The 21,740-nt window shown below is 33.9% G+C and overlaps 3 protein-coding genes and 1 long non-coding RNA gene across 4 annotated transcripts in view; 3 read left to right on the top strand and 1 right to left on the bottom strand.

Annotated features, from left to right (window-relative positions):
- Positions 1-266: 266 nt before the first annotated feature.
- LOC106668462 lies at positions 267-11,447 on the bottom strand. The gene is made up of 5 exons (XM_014397256.2): positions 9,655-11,447; positions 5,338-5,492; positions 4,395-4,613; positions 4,000-4,228; positions 267-3,940 (listed from the first exon to the last, which is right to left on the bottom strand). Exons 1-5 carry the CDS (start codon positions 10,992-10,994, stop codon positions 3,880-3,882), a joined length of 2,004 nt encoding a protein of 667 aa, XP_014252742.1. The 5' UTR covers positions 10,995-11,447; the 3' UTR covers positions 267-3,879.
- Positions 11,448-11,534: 87 nt separating this feature from the next.
- On the top strand, positions 11,535-15,671 carry LOC106668463 (5-methylcytosine rRNA methyltransferase NSUN4). The gene is made up of 9 exons (XM_014397260.2): positions 11,535-11,701; positions 13,166-13,345; positions 13,402-13,625; positions 13,684-13,946; positions 14,020-14,151; positions 14,209-14,369; positions 14,433-14,557; positions 14,629-14,766; positions 14,834-15,671. Exons 1-9 carry the CDS (start codon positions 11,609-11,611, stop codon positions 14,976-14,978), a joined length of 1,461 nt encoding a protein of 486 aa, XP_014252746.1. The 5' UTR covers positions 11,535-11,608; the 3' UTR covers positions 14,979-15,671.
- A 237-nt stretch (positions 15,672-15,908) lies between these two features.
- On the top strand, positions 15,909-16,852 carry LOC112128419. Its single transcript, XR_002911002.1, has 3 exons — positions 15,909-16,291; positions 16,370-16,704; positions 16,796-16,852. It is a non-coding gene; the product is annotated as an uncharacterized LOC112128419 (long non-coding RNA).
- Positions 16,853-20,153: 3,301 nt separating this feature from the next.
- LOC106668433 (protein spaetzle 3) overlaps positions 20,154-21,740 on the top strand; it is a 44,027-nt gene continuing 42,440 nt past the window's right edge. Inside the window, exon 1 of the mRNA XM_014397181.2 lies at positions 20,154-20,445. Coding sequence (XP_014252667.1) covers positions 20,179-20,445 — 267 coding nt within the window. The 5' untranslated portion in view covers positions 20,154-20,178. The remainder of the gene's footprint in view (positions 20,446-21,740) is intronic.

Below are 21,740 nucleotides of genomic sequence, written 5' to 3'. Positions count from 1 at the left end.
GTGTGAATAGATTAGAAACTGATTGTGTTGGGTGCTGTAATGACCTTGCTGTTGGTCAGCGACTAGATGGAAAAGACCGAGATCTGCCCCCAGAACGCCAATACTCACAGTAGGTAATTCTTAAGGCCTGCTGGTAATTTACTGTAAAAGCCTGCCTGTGGACTAAGAGAAGTCATAGGCTCAATAATGTACCCAAATGTATAAATAGTAAATTTGTATAAATGAAAAAGTAGGCGTACTAGGCAGAGGAACAAAAATAACAATAATTAATAACAATTGTACGATGTATTTCATAGCACATAAAATAGTCATGATGAGACCAAATCACATTTAATTGAACAATTATCCCATTTCTCTCGTAATAAATATAATCAAGAAATCAACAGGTAAATACAATCTTTTTCACATAAATTTTTTTTTTAAACAATCAAAATTGTTTACATCAAATAACATACAACAAAACAATTGCGTTTTTTTCTTTCCTGTATATACTTCTCATTTGATTATTTATAAAAACCAAATATTATTTTGTTATTACTCATAACCCCGTACATACAGAATAAATGTGCACACCAAAACATCTAATATTACAGCTACTACTTCATAATTTGTGTAATTTGCAAAGCCCAATGACAAACAGTTTTAATTATTAAAATACTATCTTGCTTTAGATAATGACGAACAAAGCATTCTCTTAAAGTTGTCCTTTTTTATAAAATGTTTGGCAATACTTTATAATTAATTTTAGGAAGCACAAATAGTGTGACAAGGATTATAAATGAAATAAATAAAAATTAACTACAATAGATTAAAAATGTCCGTGCAAAAAAAATTCAAAGAGAGAAAATGAGAAAATTTTAATTATGAAAAATGAAAATATTAAGTCAGTTTAGTAACACAATTTTTAAACACCACGGTCAATAATTTAAATTTTTACTCTCCTTTGGATATATGTTTTCAGTGACCTAGTTGTTTATTGACTAATTAAACAGAACAAACTTCACATCTCCAACTCTGCCACTTTTGTATTATTGATTTATCAAAGTTTGTTTGGAAACAACTTATCCCAAGGGTTGTAAGGGGCACGAATATCATGGAAACAGTTGTGATAGAGTAAAATTGATTCCCACTGATTTTAAACATTAACCTTAAAATTTATGGTATTTTACACAAGTAGATTTGCACATAGAGCTAACTAATCATTCTCTATCTATTTTATACAATATTTTGTAAGTTATAATACTTATACTTTAAACTACACTTTTGCCCTAAAGTTTTTTTATTATATACAAATAAAGAAAGAAAAAAAAGCTATAAATGGTACATATGCAGTCTCAGATATAAGTAAGAAAATGTGAACTTATTTTGCTCAACAAGCCAAGTTTTGAGCAGAAAATACTTAATAAATTATTTATAATGGTTTTTTGATAATTTAGTAAAATATACTATCTATTTATAAATTTGCAAAAACATGTTTAAAAATAGATAATATTAAATACACTGGTTACGTCGTGACTTCTTGTTTGTATCAAATGTTAAGTTTAACCACCAGAAAAATTAGTCAATTTTGTTGAAAGTCTTAATTAAATTTGATACATTAGGCCAAAAATAAGAGCACAAATAAAACTTGATTTATTGCTTTAATTTTTGTATAAATTCTATAACCAGATAAGTATTGTAATGATGGTGTTTTTTTGAAAGGAACTTACAATGTATTACTTTTTGTAATTGGTCAGAATTATATACTACAAATGAGAAAAATAATAAAACAAAATATTTGGATTGTTTTACGTCTATATTAATAAGTACATTAAAATAAAAGTAAGTAAAGTTGTCTCTCTATGTGTCTAGACTTATTTTATTATTTTGTTTAGATGGATTTTCTCCAATAAAACACTTTTTTTTTTTTCAAGTTGAACAGCAAATTAAAACAAATTTTGGTACAACAGGCCATTTTTTTGTGAGAGAACAAGTGTTGCACAAATTTTGTATAAAGCCAAATTTTTTGGTATGTGTATTGAATTACAGTTGGGTAATTGCTGAAGGTTATTTCTAAATTTATTGAAATACATAACAGTGAAGCTTCTTTTAACAGATACCGCCCTTGAATGGATAAATTCTGATTTCCAGTCATCTTCACATTAAAAACTTCTATAAAGCAAACACAACCAGTAATAACGTGATCAACGTAGATAGCTTTCCAATTATATTCTGACCCTAAAACTCTCCGAAGTAGACAGCAGCCTCCAGAAAATGAATGTTTTCTGAGAAACAGTCCAATATTTTCCTGATATTGCTAGATTTTGTTTATGCCACTTTGCAAACATGTTTAAGTACTTCAATGTGTTTGACACTCAAAAAAAAGTGAGTGAAAGTGAAAAAGTAAGTGTGTGAGACTTGGGGTTCTGTGAAATTCTAAAGAATAAAAAGTAACTAAAGAAATGACATCCTACAGGTTTTTCCCCTTAAAATCTAGCTTGGTAGACCAGGACGAATTTGAATGCTTATCCAAGAAAAGGCCTAAAAAGGTTCAAAAAATTAAAGCCAAACAGATTTTAAATTTTTTTAGGTTGACGACAATTTTAGAACATGGCATAAGATTTCTTTTAAGAAACTTGGAAAAACAATATTGCACCGATTTTGAACCCAAAAACATTTTTAATTGTAATAAGATCCCTCAGTTTTTAGAGCACTACCAAAAAAAAACTATGCAGTTAAAAAATGAATGTTGCCAGAGAGGAAAAGTTTCAAAGGAGCTAACTCTGCTTTTAGGCAAAAGTATGCTTGGTGAATTTGAAAGACCTCTGATCATAGAAAAGGCCAAAAAGTCTTTGGTATTTTAAAGGTGTCTTGTAAACCCCATTGTGGCCCATCTTGTAAAACAGAATTTTTCTAACTCATATCTCAAAGAGGCCACCTCTGTATAGCAGACAATATTTCATTCCCCGAGAGTGTCCATTATAAGGAAGTTTCACTATATATATAAGACACAAAGCAAAAGTTTGTGTGTATAAGTGAAAATGAAAAAGAGAGAAAAGTAAGTACAAAAATGGGAAATTGGGTCAGCAACATATGAGATCATTAGGTAATCATAATATCTTATTTGTAACATATGTGTCCTGGGTTTGGTTCCTGGCAAAACCTCATTAATTTTCTCTTTAAATTTTCAAAGTATAAATTGAGAAAGAAATGTAATGTTGTCTGATACCCTTGTCAGAACCAGTCTTATAACAAAATGCTAAAAGTCTCTTTGAATTGAAATTTTGATTTTTTGTTTGCAAACCAAAAACTATTTTCCTTACAACTGTAATAGACACAAAAACAAAAAAAAATTGACTTTCAAGCTCTACCATGATTTATACAGACACTTGATTAATTTCTCCATTTGGCCCAACTTTGTAAAAAAACAAAATTAGATTTGGCACAAGTATGAGAGGACAAATGTTTTAATTTTACATTATGCCAAATTTATGAACAAACACACAATGAACACAATAAACATTTATTACATACATATATTTGGTATTACTCTACAAACTATTTAAAAAAAAAGACTAGAAAATTTAAAGCGCAATGATTTTACATAATGCATGATGATCTGACTAGAATTATGACAAATTAAAACATGCTTGGCACCGTAAGTATAATTTTGTTGGGAAAATTTTGAAACCATGTAGCCTGAATAAAGTGCCACTTTTAAAGACTACCACTTCTCTTAAATATTTTTAAACAGAGGAAGGAAGGAGCTGACACCAAAACAGACAAGAGAAGCATTTCATGAAAATCTCAAAATTAAAAAAAACCCTTGCTGATGAATATTTACATGAACATAAAAACATAATAAATTTTCTCTTAATTCCACAACCAACCCTGCTTTTACTATATGCTCCATGCCATAACAACCTTTTTGAATGGCACAAAAATCCCACAGCCCGCATCACTGAAATTAAAATTGGAAATCAAACACTGCGATATTTCAAATAGGATCGTTAAACTTACCAGTCAAAATACCTCGCCCCAGCAAAAGAGCCGTTACAATTTCCACCCTCGCCTGGAGCCAATTGGACTCCGACGTAAGGCTCAAGGGCACCAGGTAATGGTCCGACATATCTAACTTTGCCCACGGTCAGCCGGCCGTCGGATGTGATCACTTTGACCCATTGGTCTATTCGGAGGTCAGATGGTGCACGCGCCAAAAATGGTTGTGCTCGCTTAGGTGGTTTACATCCTAAAACAATGAGGAAAAATGTCAAATAATATATTACATATTTATCACTGAAAATTAAGAAAAATGAACAGCTTCATTATTAAAATAAAAAAAGAACAGGGTGGGCTATCAAGTTAATAGGAAGTTATACCACTATGCAATTAATTCATGTTTCAGTCTAATTTACCATTAGTGTAGGTGTGATCAGGCTGAGAATGCGATCGGGTTCTGCGCCTCCGATTGTAAATTGGGACGTCACCAGCTAAAATAGAGTCAATCGACCTTCTTAGGTAATCCTCTGACTCGTCTATGAGGGAATCAGTTGAATCTTCACCTCCGCTCTCTGCATCTGTCCTCAAGTCCGGTAGCGACATCCCTGGATACGAAGTTGAAAATTTGTTGTCAGCTGAAAAATACAATCCAAGTTAATTTTATGTCTTAATGTGTGGTGATTAGTGACCGTTAATCGATAATTATTCAGAAATCGTGAGATGCGGTCTGGTGTGATGTAGGTATCAGAAAAAATATTTTCTTTATCGTGCCAACGTTTCGATCTTTATTGAGATCATCTTCAGGGCCTGGGATTTACATTGTTTACATTTAACAAATACATTTAGGATGTGGAAAAGTGAATTTATACAATGCAAAATATATTTTTTATATTCAATAGGCCCTGAATAATACACGTAATCTGTAACTATATTTTAAAAGTTCATTTCCCTTTTTGACTGTTAAAAGAAACATTAGTTGTTTTTACAGGGCAATGTGCGTGAAATAAACATAAGATATCTATGCAAGTACAAGTTTCCAGGTTAAAAAAAAGAAACTTTAGTTGAAACTTGGCAGAGGGTGGGATAACAACTTTAAGAGTAGAGGGCTAGACATGCAATCTACAACGATCTGTCGACAACTCACAGAACGCACAATGTTTTGTTTCAGAACAGTTTATTATCATGCAAATTAGAAGTCTGATTAAAATCCGATGTATTGATTGTAATAAAGTAAAAAAAAAAATCTTTTCAGAACAATAACAATTAAAAGAAAGACGATCGATGTTAATAACTGTTGTAACAATTCTATTGATCCGTCAAATCAGTTTTCTGACTGGGGGTTCGAGAAAGGAAACTTACATAAAAATTTGACTTTATGTCTCCCTTGCGAGTGTGAAGGCCTAACACATCTTTGGCTGTTGTGCCTATACATTTTACAAGCCGAGTACATGCTGCTGTCTGAATGCTGAGATGCTTTAGGGATGTATGAAGAAGACAATGGGACACTCCTTGACCTGAAACATTATTTAGTTAAAAGCAAAAAATAAAAAAAAATTGAAATCACCACTATTACATGTTGACAGAAACTTAAAATTATACGTTATGTTTTAGAAGGGAGGGAGGGAGAGAGAGGGAGAGGGAGAGGGAGAGGGAGAGAGAGAGAGAGAGAGAGAGAGAGAGAGAGAGAGAGAGAGAGAGAGAGAAAGAGAGAGAGAACAAAAGAAGGAAGGAAATAAAGAATGCGGTAGAGAGAAAAACAATGTAATGAAAAGAAAAAAAAACGAGAAAAAAGATGACAAGAGAGGGAAGAGAGAGAGAGAGAGAGAGAGAGAGAGAGAGAGAGAGAGAGAGAGAGAGAGAGAAAGAGAGAGAGAACAAAAGAAGGAAGGAAATAAAGAATGCGGTAGAGAGAAAAACAATGTAATGAAAAGAAAAAAAAACGAGAAAAAAGATGACAAGAGAGGGAAAGAAAAAACGAAGGAGAGAGAGAGAGAGAGAGAGAGAGAGAGAGAGAGAAAAACTTGAACCTCATTGCTTAGTACAATCCATTTCAAATAAAGTAGTTATCAAAATGTTAGACCAATTTTAAAATTAACAATATTTAACCCATCATCGCACGCTTTCATATGTTAATTATTTGTAAATAATTAAAGCTAAAGCTTTAACATTGGACAAAAAAAAATTACATATATTTATATTTGTTATATTACATGATTACTACATAAGATTAAAATTATAAATAAATATTCCTTTTTTCTTAAATAAAATGCTTTGCACTGTATGGAATGTTCATAAATCGATAATATGAATGGTATCAGCCTGACATTTTGGAGGGACGCAATACTTTGTCTGTCAATAATATATTACTGGCTTATCAAAGTTATAAGGTTTCTGGGGTAAGGGTTTGTTGACTTTTGTGTGAGTCGTTCATCAATAAGTAATGATTTATTCCCCTTTTGTAGTTGTTCTACAATTGATTCTTCACCCACCACCACCCCTAGGACTGCAATATGGAATAGGTAAATGGGGGTGGGAGAAAGAAGTTGGGGATAGAGGTTCGTGACCCTCAAAATCTTACCTTATAACTTACATACACACTACCCCGAGTTGCTCATTTATTATTTTGATATCGTGTACAAACATTGACAATGCCATAAATAATTTCTTATGTAATTATTGTCTTATGACCTTATCCCTTTAATATGACAATTTAATGAATTGAAAAATTGCTTTATGATCATTTATATAAGAAATTGTCATTTAAAATGTAAAATAAAAAATATATTTGAACAATGAAAAACTTGAGTCACCATCAAAGACTGGGATAAATAAAATTCAAAATAAATAATTAACAAATATGAATATTACAATTACAAAAGAACAAATCAAAGCCTTAAGCAAGATTTTGATTACTTTTATGTTTAATATGTTTTTGATGTCCACCTTTTTTTCTTTTTTGGGATGGTTTAATTTTTTTATCTTTTAGGCTTTTTTTTGTAGATAGTTACAGAAATTTTAAATCATACGATGTTTAGGCATCCTGTGCCATTTTCAAGCACACAGTTTATTGAAAATGTAAAAAAATTGCATACATAGAAAAAGATTTTTTCAAGTTATTTTTTGATTTATTAGATAATATTGTTGAACTTTTTATAAATCTTCAAGATCAAGTTCATCTAATGAAGAACTTGATGTGAAATGTCTTCACAAATTTTACTGGGCAATTGTGCAACAGAGTAAATAATTTATTGTGAAATTTCCTCTTGTGGTCTGCAAGTGATAAACCTGAGATTTGGTCAATTCTTATCATTTTGGTCTGGAAAAGCCAAACTACAGATATATATGATTCAGTTCATACACTTATTTTTAAAATTAATAATTTATATGTTCTTTTCATTAAATTAAATAACAATTTCAAAATATAACTTAATGTTATAGTATGGATAATTTTTTCTGTCCAATTTATGAGGAAGTTTGAAGTCAATCCAAGATTGGCAATAACTTTGCAACTACAAGTTAGAAATGATCAATTATTTCTGAAGAACTGATGAGGTCTGCAAAGCAAACATTTGCAATAATGAATGTTCATAATACTTCAAAAGTATACAGGGAAGTGTATGTACTGCCGAAGCAAATATAAGCCATACGAGGTAGACATTTATGTGGGTTGCTCAATGTGCCCTAATTGAATGGTGCCATTTCTTGGCTCCTTATAGAGAGCGTGAAGGAATGCCATCTGACATAAGAATTGTGTTTGAGCATGACAGCGAATATTTGGGTCCGCAGTTCCAATCGTTGTTTTATTGTATATAGTAAAAGTTTTGTGTTGAGAGTGAATGCATTTATTGGCATGAATGTGTATCGATTGTGTTATATTGAGTACACCATCAACCATCTATTAAATCAATTGTATGTATTACATATGGAGGGTGATGGCAAAATATCAAGTCTGACTCCGGACGCAAAACCCAGGATAGGTGATTCTTGAGGCCTACCGGCAATATTTTATAAATTACACAAAAGCTGGAATTTCCGCGAGCTACAAGAAGTGATAGGTTCAACTCAGTACATGTATGTAGATGTGTGTACAAATTTGAGCTTATATAAATCAGTAATCAGTATACAGTATATAAGTTTAGAAAAATGAACTATTAGTCTAATTTATGAGGAAGTTTTTAAATAAAAAGTATTGAATGCACATACCACAGCTAGTATACAAGCTAAAAATAGCAAACTATTTATGTCTAATTTACGAGGAATTTTGTGAACCGAATGTTAAATATTTGAAATAATCCAACGATAGCATGTGAACATGTTGATTATGTTCTATATATTCTATATACTATTAGTATAATGCTTTAGGCTTGATGAAATACAGGGAACAGGATTTGAATCTGAATGGTTTTAATGGTAACATTTGATTTTCATGTCTTTTGGGTCCTCAGTAGCTAAGTGGTCAGCGAGTTGGATGCTCACAAACCCCGTGGTCATGGGTTCAATCCCACTATCACCCATGGCCATTTTTCACACTCCCCTTCCCCCAATAATAAATATTATTCTAATATGCAAGGACATAAGGCTATTAAAAGGTCAATACATTTGTAAGTGTTACACTTTTGGCTCATGGAAGTCATTCATTGCCAATTTGAATGTAATGTATAATGTGTGGTGATTGTTAGTGACCGTCATTCGATAATTATTCTAAAATCGTGAGATGCGGTCTGGTGTACGCGGTACACCAGACCACATCTCACGATTTCGGAAAAAGTAATGTACAATTCCAGGTCTCCTATGGAAGAAAAATATGGCTTCAATTTTCTTTTATTTGAGTGTATTTTCCACCTACATATTAAACAATTCTTGAAATTTCTTTTGCAGTATTACTTAAATCTTTTGCTATGGTATCAATCCTGAAAGAAGTCTTAATGAAACCCGAGCATGTGGGCTAATACAACTTTGATTGTTCTTATATGTACAATTGTTTGGTAGGATACACAATTAAAATTTAAAAAAGGAAATAAAGAAAAAACAATTTGGCATGGACTATCTATATAAAAACAAAAGGAAGAACACTGAAGGGTTGTAGCATGGGAACGCTTATGGTTCAGGAAGTGAAGGATAGGATGGGAAATTGCAAATTGCCTCTATTTTGCTCTAGCCAAAACAGGTATGATTTAAAAATAGTAGGCCCAAGAACCAATCCTTGTGGAACACCATCTACGATTTGGCTTTTGTGCCATTTGGAATGGTGACATTGAACATGGAAATTTCTATTTGTGAGATGGTTACATAAAAAGTGTAATAATATTCTGGACAATTATATAATTTTAATTTATATAAGAGTCCTTTGTGCCAAATCCAATCAAAAGCCATTTCAACAACAATTAAAATTGACTAATTTCGCGGTCCGCTTGACCAATTAATATCTTTCAATTAATTTTATTTCAACTAAAAATCTTAATTACTTGAAATCAATTAAAATGTCAAGTACATACAACAAAAAGCCTGTAAAAGCAATCAAAAAATAATAATTATGTATATAAAATAAATAAGATAAATCCAAACTATACATATGGTGGTACAAAATTAACTTGTGTTGAAGATAAAAAGAATCCTTCCTTTTACTTCTATTTGAAAATAAGAAAATGTAATAAAATTTATATGCATTGCTTTTACCTCTGGCAGTGTGTAGGAGAAGATGGCATAGAAGCCCATGTGGGTCGTTGAGGAGGCCCCATCCAATATGTGTCCAAAGAAGAGAGAGAAGGCCTCATAGAGTGCCTTCTCCGTGTATCTGAGAATTCACACGGTGGAATCGAGGTAGAAGATCCATGGTAGTAATCCCAAGACGGCCGTCTGTGGTGGCAGTCGCAGGGCGACCAACCTCCTTTTGCATACCCAGGCGAAATCATATCAGGGTTTTTCATGTATGAAAATGCTCTAGGATAGCGACAAAGGAGAGACCCCGTTTCTTGGCATAAATGATCCGCACTCCTTGACAGCTCCGGTACCATGCTGGTAAAATTTATATCAGAAAGCAGTACTCTACGAGCTTCTTGGGTCTTTTCGCTCAGCTTCAAAGAATGCTTTTTCAACTGTCCAAAAGGAAGGGTGAATTTACTTGGGAGGGTGGTGAAATTTTGAGACACCTTATTATGCGCGAGGTAACTCTCAGACCTCCAGTGTATCGGGACGGCTGTTATGTCCGTCTGTGCTTCGGACTCTTGTTTGAGGGTGTTTTTCTCAACGAGAATCGGCCTCACCGTCCGAGGGCTCTTATCCGGTAAAAATTTAACAGATGGTTTTGATTGAGGTTCGGTAAGATGAGTCTTTTTATTACCGGTGACGGCTTCTTTATGTATGATCGGTCTGTAAGGTAATGGTGTTGGAAGAGTGTTCCTTCTGTTTTGGTTTGGCGGTTCATTCTCATCTATCATGCCACATTTTGATATGTCGGTTTCAACAAGGACGCTATGTGACCATGTGTGTTTTAAATTTTCTGGTATATCTTCGTCATTTTTTTGCTTCCATCCGTCGGTTTCTGAAATCGACTCGAGATCGACCTGCCCTCCGAGCTCTTTGGTATCGTCTGTTGTAAATATGAGCTCTATGTCATCGACCTCTTCACTCTCTTCAGAATCGCCTTTCGATATCCTCGTGTTATCCGTATCTTTCTTCTCCTCGTCTTTCTTCTCTTGGACACCATTGACATCTGGTTTCTCCTCCTCGAACACATCGTCAATGCTGCTGTCGGATCCTTTGTCGCCCATGTCCTTTTCGTTCTTGTTCATATCTTTAGACAGGTATTTCTGACGAAGGACATGGTTCTCGATGGACAAACTCTCAATGGTCCTGTTGTAAGGCTCGGGATCGACTACGTTTTTAAACTGCTCCCTCAAGAGATGAAGCTCCTCTTTCGATTTCTGCAAGGCAGACCTCAAAGAGACGACCGTCTTGTGCAGAATCCTCACAGTCTCTAAGCTAGCGCCGTCATTCCAGGCTTGTTCTTCGTCCATCTAACAGACACTTTCATGATAGCTGTTTAACCGCGGTTTTAACAGACGGAAAGTAGGGCGATTGTTAATTTCACCCCAATCGGATTGAAAAAGTTGGAAAAATTCCACCCTCCGGCCGAACGACCCACGTCCCACTACGATGCCCGACAGTTCACTGTTTCCCAACGGATTGATCTGGGATATTTATCAACCAAACACTCAGGTGACGGGAACTGACGTCTCGTCCGCATTCGCTGAAACTGCGCAGTCGTACTTTTCAGCATCCACTCCCTTCCCTCCTTTCACGTTTCAGAATTTCAAGTTTCAGTAGTCTTACTTTCACTCTCTTTTAATCTCAATATATTTCCCAAAATACTTTATAATCATTTAAAGTATTTATGTCAACCAAACAAATACACTGACGGGAATCTAAAGAAGTTTAACATCCCAAGATATATTCAAAAAGTTTGCTATAAAAAAAATTCAATATAGTAAAACGATTGGAAAAGTTTGGATAGCTGTCAAAAACTGTCACTTATAACAACAAAAGTGACACTTAGAATAACCTACCAATAATTGTAACCTACAGTACATGTTACCCATTGTGCCCTCATGCCTTGTACGACTGATCAGAAATGATGAGGAAAATTGATTTTATATTTAAATTTGCTAGAAACAAGGGTGTAAATTATTCTCAGAAGCGCTGGAAAAACGGGCCTAACCATTGGGTAATTTTTTTAAAATCCTGTCATATATTGCAATACATACAGCTTTTTAAAAACAAATAATTTCCCTTCCACACGAATATTGGTCGGAGATTTCAATGTTTTTTTAAACTCTTAATTTAGCTGAGATTATAAATAACAAAAATTTCATTGCCACAATTATTTTGTTAGGGTTTTTCAATGTGCTGAACACTTCTTAACTTACTGACACTCTAAATAATAATCAATACAATAATAAAAAGTATAAACCTTAAATATACCAGGCAGTAATCGTAGTCTATGTATTATTTATGGGCCAACATACATCAAGTGGCCCTTTCCATTAAACGAAAAGTTTTACGGTTTTTTTTACACACTTGTTTGACACTTGCACACCTATTATGCTTTATAAACTGCAACTTTTCCTACCCACTCCTTATCTTATCCTGAAATCCTATCTAACTGACTGCTGCTTTTGAATAAAGTGCGGCAACAAGTTCTTGGAAATCAGACTGATACGATACAGCATCCCAGAAGGGGCCTTGGTCCCATTCTGTTTATTTCGCATATTGCTGACCTTTTTACACACCTCAATACCTTCATCACTATGTATGGACAATACTGCAATTTTGTCCTGGAACTCGAACTCTATTAAAGCTATCCCCAAAATCCAAGAACACCTTGACCTTATCAAAGATGAGCAAAAAGTGGAGGATGAGACTGAATGACGTAGAATGTACTCTGTGTGTAAGTTCATATTGAAAAAAAAAAAAAAAAAAAAAAAAAACAATCAACCACAAACCGACTTCCATTCAAGTCAATACTTAGGAACAGCAGACTGATGTGGAATTCCTACACAAGACTTGAGAGAAATCAACTTAGCAGAAGACTTGGACAACTGCCAGGACTTCTAGGACTGAAATCTATCTTCATCATCAACCTTATACAAGAATTTACTGCGACCAATTTGGACATGAGAGTGGAACTGTGGGCTAAGCCATCCAACACTTCCAAACAAAAGTCCTCAGACAAATCGTCAAAGCTCCTTACTACATCACTAATTTCACTATGCATCACTGCCACCACATTCCTTTTGTCGATGAATTGACCGTTCAGGATTCCAAAAGTTTCACACCATATTCTCCATCCATCCTAACACTACTGTTCAAGCCCTCTACTCTATCTTGGGAGCCAGCCATAATCGACGATGGCCTCAAGACCTTCCTCATTAATCCTTCACACTGAGTGTCAATATTCGTTGGTTTCTGGCCTGTGTCTCCGGTTCCAGTGCTGGCCTTAGTGTTATTGCTATGACTATGCAAAAAACATATTGTCATCACATTTTTACATTTGCAATATGTACTAATATGTATAGGCATGTAAAATACAATTAAAATTAATTAAATTAAAAAATATTAAATTAAAAATATTGTTGTGGCACTCTTTATAACTTAGGATTTATTTTTAATTAATACATTTTTTCCACAGTCTGTGTTATTAAAAAAGAAATCAGCCTCAGACAAAGCCCTTGAACACTTTGATGATTTTTACAAAAATGTGTTTAACAAAGCCTGGCCGTCTGTCCGAGTCGCCCTTCTATCTCAAAATAAGCATATCGCCGTCGTTAACAACTTCAGCGATACAGAAAACATAATCCCATCCTTGGAGGTATGACTTTAAGTTTAAAATTCCATAATTGACTGTTTACTAAGTGCAGATTTTAGAATCTCGGTGCAATCAACATTAAAAAATTATTTGAAATCGAAGCAGAAAGAATCAAGTCAGAAGGCCATAAAAGGAGAAGACGAAGCAGAACGAGGCCACAAAATGAAAATCTAGAAATGAAAATGGAAAAGATCAGCGAGGAGAAATTAGATGAAGAATTAAGCAGTATATACCCAGAAGTTCCTGAAGTGAAAGATGAAACTCGTTCAGTACAAGTCGATGAGTGGGTTACCATCAGTAAAATTACTGTTTCTATTATTCTAAATTAAATTGTATTTTAGTGATAATAGACTCATTGATCCAGAAGTTGGAAAACTATCGGGATCACTCTATGAATTTGTTCCAACGTCCCGGCTTAAAGGGAAAGAAGACTGGGTTTTAGAGTCTCAACATTATCAATATTATGAAAGTGGTACTGATTTCCCTATTAGAATTATCGAACAAGAAAATATTACTTTTCCACCTCACCTATCAGTCTATACGTTTGAAACTGGGAACATTTCAAAGTTTCCTATGAGCAAAAAAGGAGACACAGGAGTATCAGGTAAAATTTATATATTATTTTATTGTGTTTCGCTATACTTTATATTGTACTACAGTATATGGACAATTTACAGATTATTATCTGCTTGACGGTGGTTCACTTCTTCCCGTTTTGGCTCTGGGGCTTAGGCCTGGTGACTGTGTCTTGGATATGTGTTCCAGCCCAGGGGGAAAATCATTCCTCTGCTTGCAGACGCTTAACATTAGTAATATCAACTTTGTCAACTTGTATTGTGCAAAATGACTTAATTTTTTTTCATTAGGCAAATTAGTGGCAAATGATGTAAGTGTTTCACGTCTCAATAGAGTAAGAAGAGTTATGCAAGAATTCTTCTACGATTTTCATAAGAAATTGGAAAATGGAGAATTGGAGCTGTCTTGTAGCGACGGACGAGATTTAGATAGCAAAAATATTTTTGACAAGGTGATTTTTTTATTAATAAAACTGGATTCAATAATATAAATAAAAGTACATAATAATTTTTAGATATTGGTTGATGCCCCTTGTACAAATGATAGGCATTCACTTTCAGACCCTGACAATAATATATTCAAACCAGCCAGGATAAAAGAGAGAATCAAAATTCCTGAAGTCCAGTCAGAACTATTAACGTAGGCTTTATTTTCACATATTTTATACTTTAATAAAAAATTGACCTCCTTTCTGTACTACTCACTATCAGATCAGCACTAAAACTTGTAAAAAAAGGTGGAACAGTTGTTTATTCGACATGCTCACTTTCTCCGATTCAAAATGATGGCGTTGTACACATGGCGTTGAAAAAAATCTGGGAAGATACTGATTACAAAATAGCTGTTGTGTAAGTACTTATCTGGCCTTTTTTTAAAAAATAAATAATTAACTTAATTTTTAATATTTACTTTTAGCGATATGAGACGGGCTTTAGAACCGACAGAAATAATGTATAAGTACAGTCACAACATTGGTCTACGGTACGGACATCTTGTCATTCCCTATCTACCTTGTAACTTCGGACCGATGTATTTCTGTAAGTTTATTAAAGTGGGTTAGTTTGTTTTATTCTGTATAATTTGGATTAAACAATAAAGAAAATGTTAATATATTTGTTTTTAGAAGTTTATTTGTCTGTTGAGTCTAGTTTTAACTTAATGAATTTAAAGTTTATAATCTTAAAAGTTAAAATTATCTTCAGAGTTTTGTTGGCTGTTTGACCTTAAACATAAACGTTTTATTTTTGATTGTCATGGAATGATTATTATGCTCAGAATTGAAAATTTTACTTAAATTTCCATTTTGATGAGAGAAAATGAAGAATTAAACTCATTTTTCGGCTATTTCTCTTGAAATGACATTTTTACAGTGAGTTATAATTGTAAAAGAATCATTGAAAATTTTACTTTCTTTGGTTTGGACAATTTTTTTCCTCTACAGTTTATTTTAACGTTAAACCTGTTTTTAACAGAAACAGTTGAATGTCCATTTGTACAAAAATTCAGGTAAATATAATAAATGAAAAAAGAGATTAGGTCTATAAGTCATATGCTATATTTTTATGTCACTGTTGTAAATTTCAACTTTCACAGCAAAAATTATTGTTTGAGTGTTGTCTTTAAGTCAACAATGGAAACGGGGCTTCAAGCCATTTTATTTTAAAGATACAAATAGCGCTTTAGGACCCCACATGAGCCCTCTCGTCATATTTATGTATTATATATGTAAATAAAGAGTAAAAAATGTTTAAAAGCTGGATTCAATTTATCCAACACTTTAAATTGCCCTTTTTCCTTTATAAATATTTTCAAACTTGTAGTTTTAGTGTTGATTTAGAAAATAAATAAACCTTTGAATAGCTAAATATTTATTGATCCTGTAGCCAGATGATCCTGGTGATGATATTGATCCTGGTCTGCCTGTTATTATTATTATTATTATTTTTTTTTATGTCAGAGAAGTTTGGTATTTTGTTATCTATAGGCTTGGAAGCAGGGTGAAGTGAAGCAGTGACTTCATTTTTTTGAAAAATTTAAATGAGAGACTTGCAGAGATCAACCACTGTTGATAGCGAGATGCTAAATAAATCTGAAAGACAAAACCAGTGATTGACTGGCAAAGATGATCAGATCAGTAGAAACTATTATTGATTACAATATGAGTAAACCATAGAAAACATTTTTTGGTTGTAGAATAACACCTGAAGAAATGTACCTTACCTTAGCAACAGGTACCAAAATGGAGTTAAGGAACAAATGAAGAAATTGTTGCATTTTTCAAGTAATAAAGAAATTTTTACTATTATACCGGGCAAAGAAAATAATAATGTATCCATTGTGCAATTTCTGAACAAGATGGCCACTGTGTTGAAGGTAATTATTTTTTTTAATTCACCCCCTAATAAAAATTTTTAATAAATCTGTCTAATATTGGGTGTATATTTGATTAAGAAAGTACTCTATTAACTCTTCGAGGCCGTCTACTCTTGCAAAGAAACAAGAAATTGCGCAAATGCGTCCTTGCCTACTCTTATGTCGCGAAAATTCGAATTGGCCGGCCGATTGACCGAGATCGCCGTGCACAATGAACCGTGAAGACAGTTTTTGCAAAAGTGGTTTTCAAAAGAAAAGAAGAAGACGGCGAAAAGAAGAATATTTGAACTCTGAATCAACGGCAGACACTTGACAATCCTGTTTCCTGCGAAGGACTCGTGCTGTTCGCTCGATTTAGCGGGCACAAAGGTCACATTCTAGTTCGTGTCCTCAGTGGCTTCCTACTTTTTCAGGTTTGCCTTCAACTCCATTTCGCATGCTGGCAGCCTCGTTTATTTTTAGGAAAGTTTATCGCATTGTTTCTCTAATAACTTTATTTTTTAGAATTCGTTTCAAAACTTAACATGGCCGTTCACGGCCAACAAGTGATGTGAACCAAAGTAGAAAGAAAATGTATAGTTTTACAGTAGATACTTATTAGTCAGCATTTAAATGAGAAACAAATGCTATAATATTTTAAACAATAATAATAATACCACATCCCTGAACCATAAGTTCCAAATGTTCTTCAGTTAGTGGAAAAATAGCAAGAACGGGCGGACCGTATATGCTGCAATAAAAAAAAATTCCTATGATCACATTTATAATATACTGTCGACATTTTATCACGCTAGAACAATATGAAAATTTGAAACTGTAAAAAAAATATTGTTGACACCTTTTTCAATGATATACTTTTGTTTTATTAACAATGTTATTTAATTAAGATGAAAAGTTATTAAGCGTTCATTAATTATGAAATTAGTCAAAATTGGTGGCGCAGCTTGAACTAGGGAAATGTTCCGAATCACATTTGGTTCGTCCTTTCTTTTTTTATATTAGCATTATTCAAATAAAATTCGTCTCAAATAACTGGATTTTTGCGCGAGGAACTCTAGATGGTGCACTCTTGTTGAAGATAGCGAGAACTGGCGGACCGGAAATATGTCTATAAATCCTTTTGTCAGTTCATTAGAAACGTCTTTTTTTTTGCCACAGTTTGTGAAATGTTACAATTAGTCTCATAGGGATAATCTTTGAGCATTGTTGAAAAAAGCGCGCATTGGCGGACCGGAAATATATGTATAAATCCTTTTGCCAGTTCATTAGAAACGTCTTTTTTCGCCACAGTTTGTGAAATGTTACACTTAGCCTCATAGGGATAATCTTTGAGTATCGTTGAAAAAAAGCGCGCATTGGCGGACCGGAAATATATGTATAAATCCTTATGCCAGTTCATTAGAAACGTTCTTTTTTGTCAAAATTTGTGAATTTTTACAATTAGCCTCATGAAGAATAATCTTTTTACATCGGTGAAAAAGCGTGAATTGTCGGACCGAAGCTAGTACATAAAAAGGCTGAAAGTTCGTCCCAAAAATTATCGACTCTATAGTCACTTTCCATCCTCAGAAGTAAAATTCTGGCAATCGTTGGGATCTTGTTAAAGACATAGGGAGAATTTTCGGGCCCATTTTCACCTTCATCATATATCATAATAGAACAATTTATTTTTGCTAAATGTTCGGAAAAATCGTGAATGTTTGAAGTCACAATCAACATCAGAGGAGCTCCATTGTCGGTCCTTGCTGAAGACAGCGAGAACGGGCGGACCTGAAAAATATCGAGGCCTCTGCCAATCCTATGACCATACTGGGAAATCCTTTTATTAATTGTCTACTCTAAACTACTATAACTTTAACTGTAAGACATAGTTAAGGAACTTTTACTAACGAGATACTTATAAGTTAAGTAACAATGTAATAAGTTTATAAGTTCTCATTCTTTTGTTTTATTTTAATCAAAATTAATACACACTTCAGTTTGATCAGTCAGCCAGACGCGACATTTCCCCGTCTTCAGTGTTGGTTCTCGCATCATGGATATAAGCAGAGAGAAGCATGTACACAACTCCAGCATTAAATATGGTCAAATGTCGAAACGCGTCTGACAAGCAAACCAAAATGATCGATAACCAGAAATAAAATGGTTAAAACATAGCGAGTCAAGGCGGACCGGATATATCGGGTTGTCCGGAAAATAATGCAGGATTTTAAGTTTTCATTAAAAAAAATCTATATAAAATATTCTGTTTACGTTTACAGGATTACTCATTTGTATGAATGTCAACACTTATTAATCCTCTTCCAAATGATATTGTTTGTTTACCTCTGTAGCATTCCGCTACTTGGAAATAATTCAGTCATCCTTATAATGTCAAAGCGAGAATTTCGTACGATTTTCTTTTACGAGTTTAAACTCGGCCGAAGCGGAGCCCAAACGGCTAGAAACATTAACCAAGTCTGGGGCGAGGGTTGTGTTAATGAGTGCACTGTGCAAAGGTGGTTTAAAAAATTTCGGGAGGGAGATTTCAGCCTTGAAGATGAAGAAGGTCGTGGAAGGCCTTCCTCTCTTAATGATGATGTTCTGCGATCAGTGGTGGAAGAAAACCCCAAAACAACTGTTCGAGAACTTGCAGAGCAACTCAAAGTCAGTAAAACGACCGTCGCTGACCACCTCAAGGCGATTGGAAAAGTGAAAAAACTCGAAAATTGGGTTCCACACTCATTAAACGATCGCCAAAAAAATCAGCGCTTTGATGTTTGTGCATCACTTCTTTGTCGAAACAAAAATGACCCATTTCTGGCCAGAATTGTTACATGTGACGAAAAGTGGATTCTCTACGATAACACTAGACGTTCTGGACAGTGGCTCGACAAAGGAGAAGCTCCAATACATTTTCCAAAGCCCCCAACTCATCAAAAAAAGGTAATGGTTACGGTATGGTGGGCTTCATTTGGTTTAATACACTACAGCTTCTTAAATCCTGGCGAAACCATCAATGCTGAATCATACTGTAACCAAATTAATACCATGCATCAGAAATTGGCAGTAATGAAGCCCTCTTTGGTCAATCGGAAAGGGCCCATTTTGTTGCATGACAACGCTCGACCACATGTGTCACGTGTAACGTCACAAAAATTATTGGAGCTTGGCTATGAAACTTTGCCTCACCCACCCTACTCTCCGGACCTCTCGCCTACTGACTACCATTTTTTTAGACACCTGGACCACTACTTACAACACATAATATTCAAAAATCAAACGGAACTGGAAAATGCATTTATTGACTTTATCAATTCTAAAAATTCTGAATTCTACTCAGACGGAATTAATAAGTTACCAACACGTTGGGAGAAATGTATTGAGAGTATGGGAAATTATTTTGATTAAAGAACATTGCTTTAAAGTAACTAGTTTCTTTTTTTTTGTTTAATACCAAAATCCTGCATTATTTTCCGGACAACCCAATATTTCGATTCGGCTGTCAGTTCCCACGACCATATTTGAATACAATACTATTAAGCAGTAAAGTACTTTCAATTCAAGGAATATATTGAAAATAATTTTGTAGATCGGGAAATATGGATTTCTATGTATTATAGATGTAGTAGACTAAAAAACCTTTGACTTAATTTCATAAAAAAAACATCCTGTATTCTTTTCATTCCTACTGTTTATTGAAAATACAGTAGATCTCTAGATACGTTTCTTAAGAGTGGTTTAGAGAGGAGGCAATGCTACTAAGAGTAACATTGTCGGAATGAAAGGTGTACAAGAAGGTGGAGGAAGAACGGAAGGGAAGGTGGAGGAAAGGAGTGGGGCTTCTGTAGCCCGAATGTCAAATCTAAAATCTTCCGAGTCAGTCAAGAGTGCGGTGAAGGAGTGCGATGTCCGTGAGCAACTACACGCCAGGGTACATCGGCCCTCCACCACTTGCAGCCCCTTACCCAGGTGTGTACACGAGGGTGGACGGGTCAACCCCCGGGGGGAAGACGACGCTCCACGCCGTCCTCGATTATGACGACGATCTTGCGGATGTACCTCCGGATATACAATCCGACCAGCTACTGTTCAACAACAATCTTACTCAATCTGCTTATCCAATCTACCCCTATGCCCCGTCACCGGCCAACAGCACCTTGATAAACTTCCCAGTAAGTGCCTACTAATAATATAAGAGTAATTATATTAATATTTTAATGTGTGGTGTTTAGTGACCAATGATTATTTGGAGATCGTGAGATGCGGTCTAGTGTGATGTAGGTTTCAGAAAAAATTTTCTTTATCGTACCAACGTTTCGATATTTATTGAGATCATCTTCAGGACTTAAAGTGTTTGTTTTCTGTGTATATGTGTCATTATTGTGTGTTGTGTTCTCACTCTCAACACGACACACAAGACAGACACATCTACCGGAAAACACTTTGAGCCCTGAAGATGACCACAATAAAGATTGAAACGTTGGCAGGATAAAGAAAATGTTTTTCTAAAACCTAAATCACACCAGACCGCATCTCACGATCTTCAAATAATTAATATTTTCAGTAAAACTTCATTGAATGAGAAATGTAGCTAATTAATTAAATATTCCATCCAATTGCTGTACACCATGTACGGGCAGATTTGCGAAATAAACAGTAATTTTGTAAAAACTAAACAAAGAACTCATGATAAATATATTTATGCACACCTAAGAAAACTTTTTGCACTTAAATTTCGTCTACTATGATATTTTTAGGTTTAACCGTTTCTCTTTGATTAATAATCATTAGTAAAAATGAAACAAAGGAAATTTAAAAAAAATTTATTGCTGCAGTTCGAGCAATTTTAATATTTCACTTTTCCTCGCTTAGATTTGATAACTTCTTGATGAAATTTTGAAGAATATAATTCAGCTTAAGTTCCTTAAGCCAAAACTTAAGAAAATATCTCATGTACAATAGATTTGTTACAATATTTGTAGGTTTAACGTTTCTCTTTAATTAATAATCAGTTGTAAAATTAAAACAAAGGAAATGAAAAAAAAATTATCGCCACATTTCGAGCAATTTAATATTATTAGATTTGATAACTTCTTGATGAAATTTTGAAGAATATAATTTAGATTAAGTTCATTAAGCCAAAACTTAAGAAAATTTCTTATGTACACTACATTTCTAATAATATTTTTTAGGTTTAATCGTTTCTCTTAGATTAATAATCAGTTGTTAAAAGAAACAAAGGAAATATAAAAGAAAATATTATCGCTACATTTCGAGCAATTTTTGCTTAGATCCCGTCCTGATGAACTTACGAAGACTATAACTCAGCTTGAGTTTCTTAAGCTAAAACTTGAGAAAATATCTTATGTACAATAGATTTGTTATAATATTTGTAGGTTTAATCGTTTCTCTTTGATTAATACTTATTATAAGATAAATTGATTAATGATTCAAATATGGCATTAAG

This window comes from Cimex lectularius, unplaced genomic scaffold (assembly GCF_000648675.2).
Source record: "Cimex lectularius strain Harlan isolate CLEC.00 unplaced genomic scaffold, Clec_2.1 scaffold36, whole genome shotgun sequence".
In the NCBI taxonomy this organism is placed as follows: Eukaryota; Metazoa; Arthropoda; class Insecta; order Hemiptera; family Cimicidae; genus Cimex; species Cimex lectularius.
This window is presented reverse-complemented; position numbering and strand designations above follow the sequence as displayed.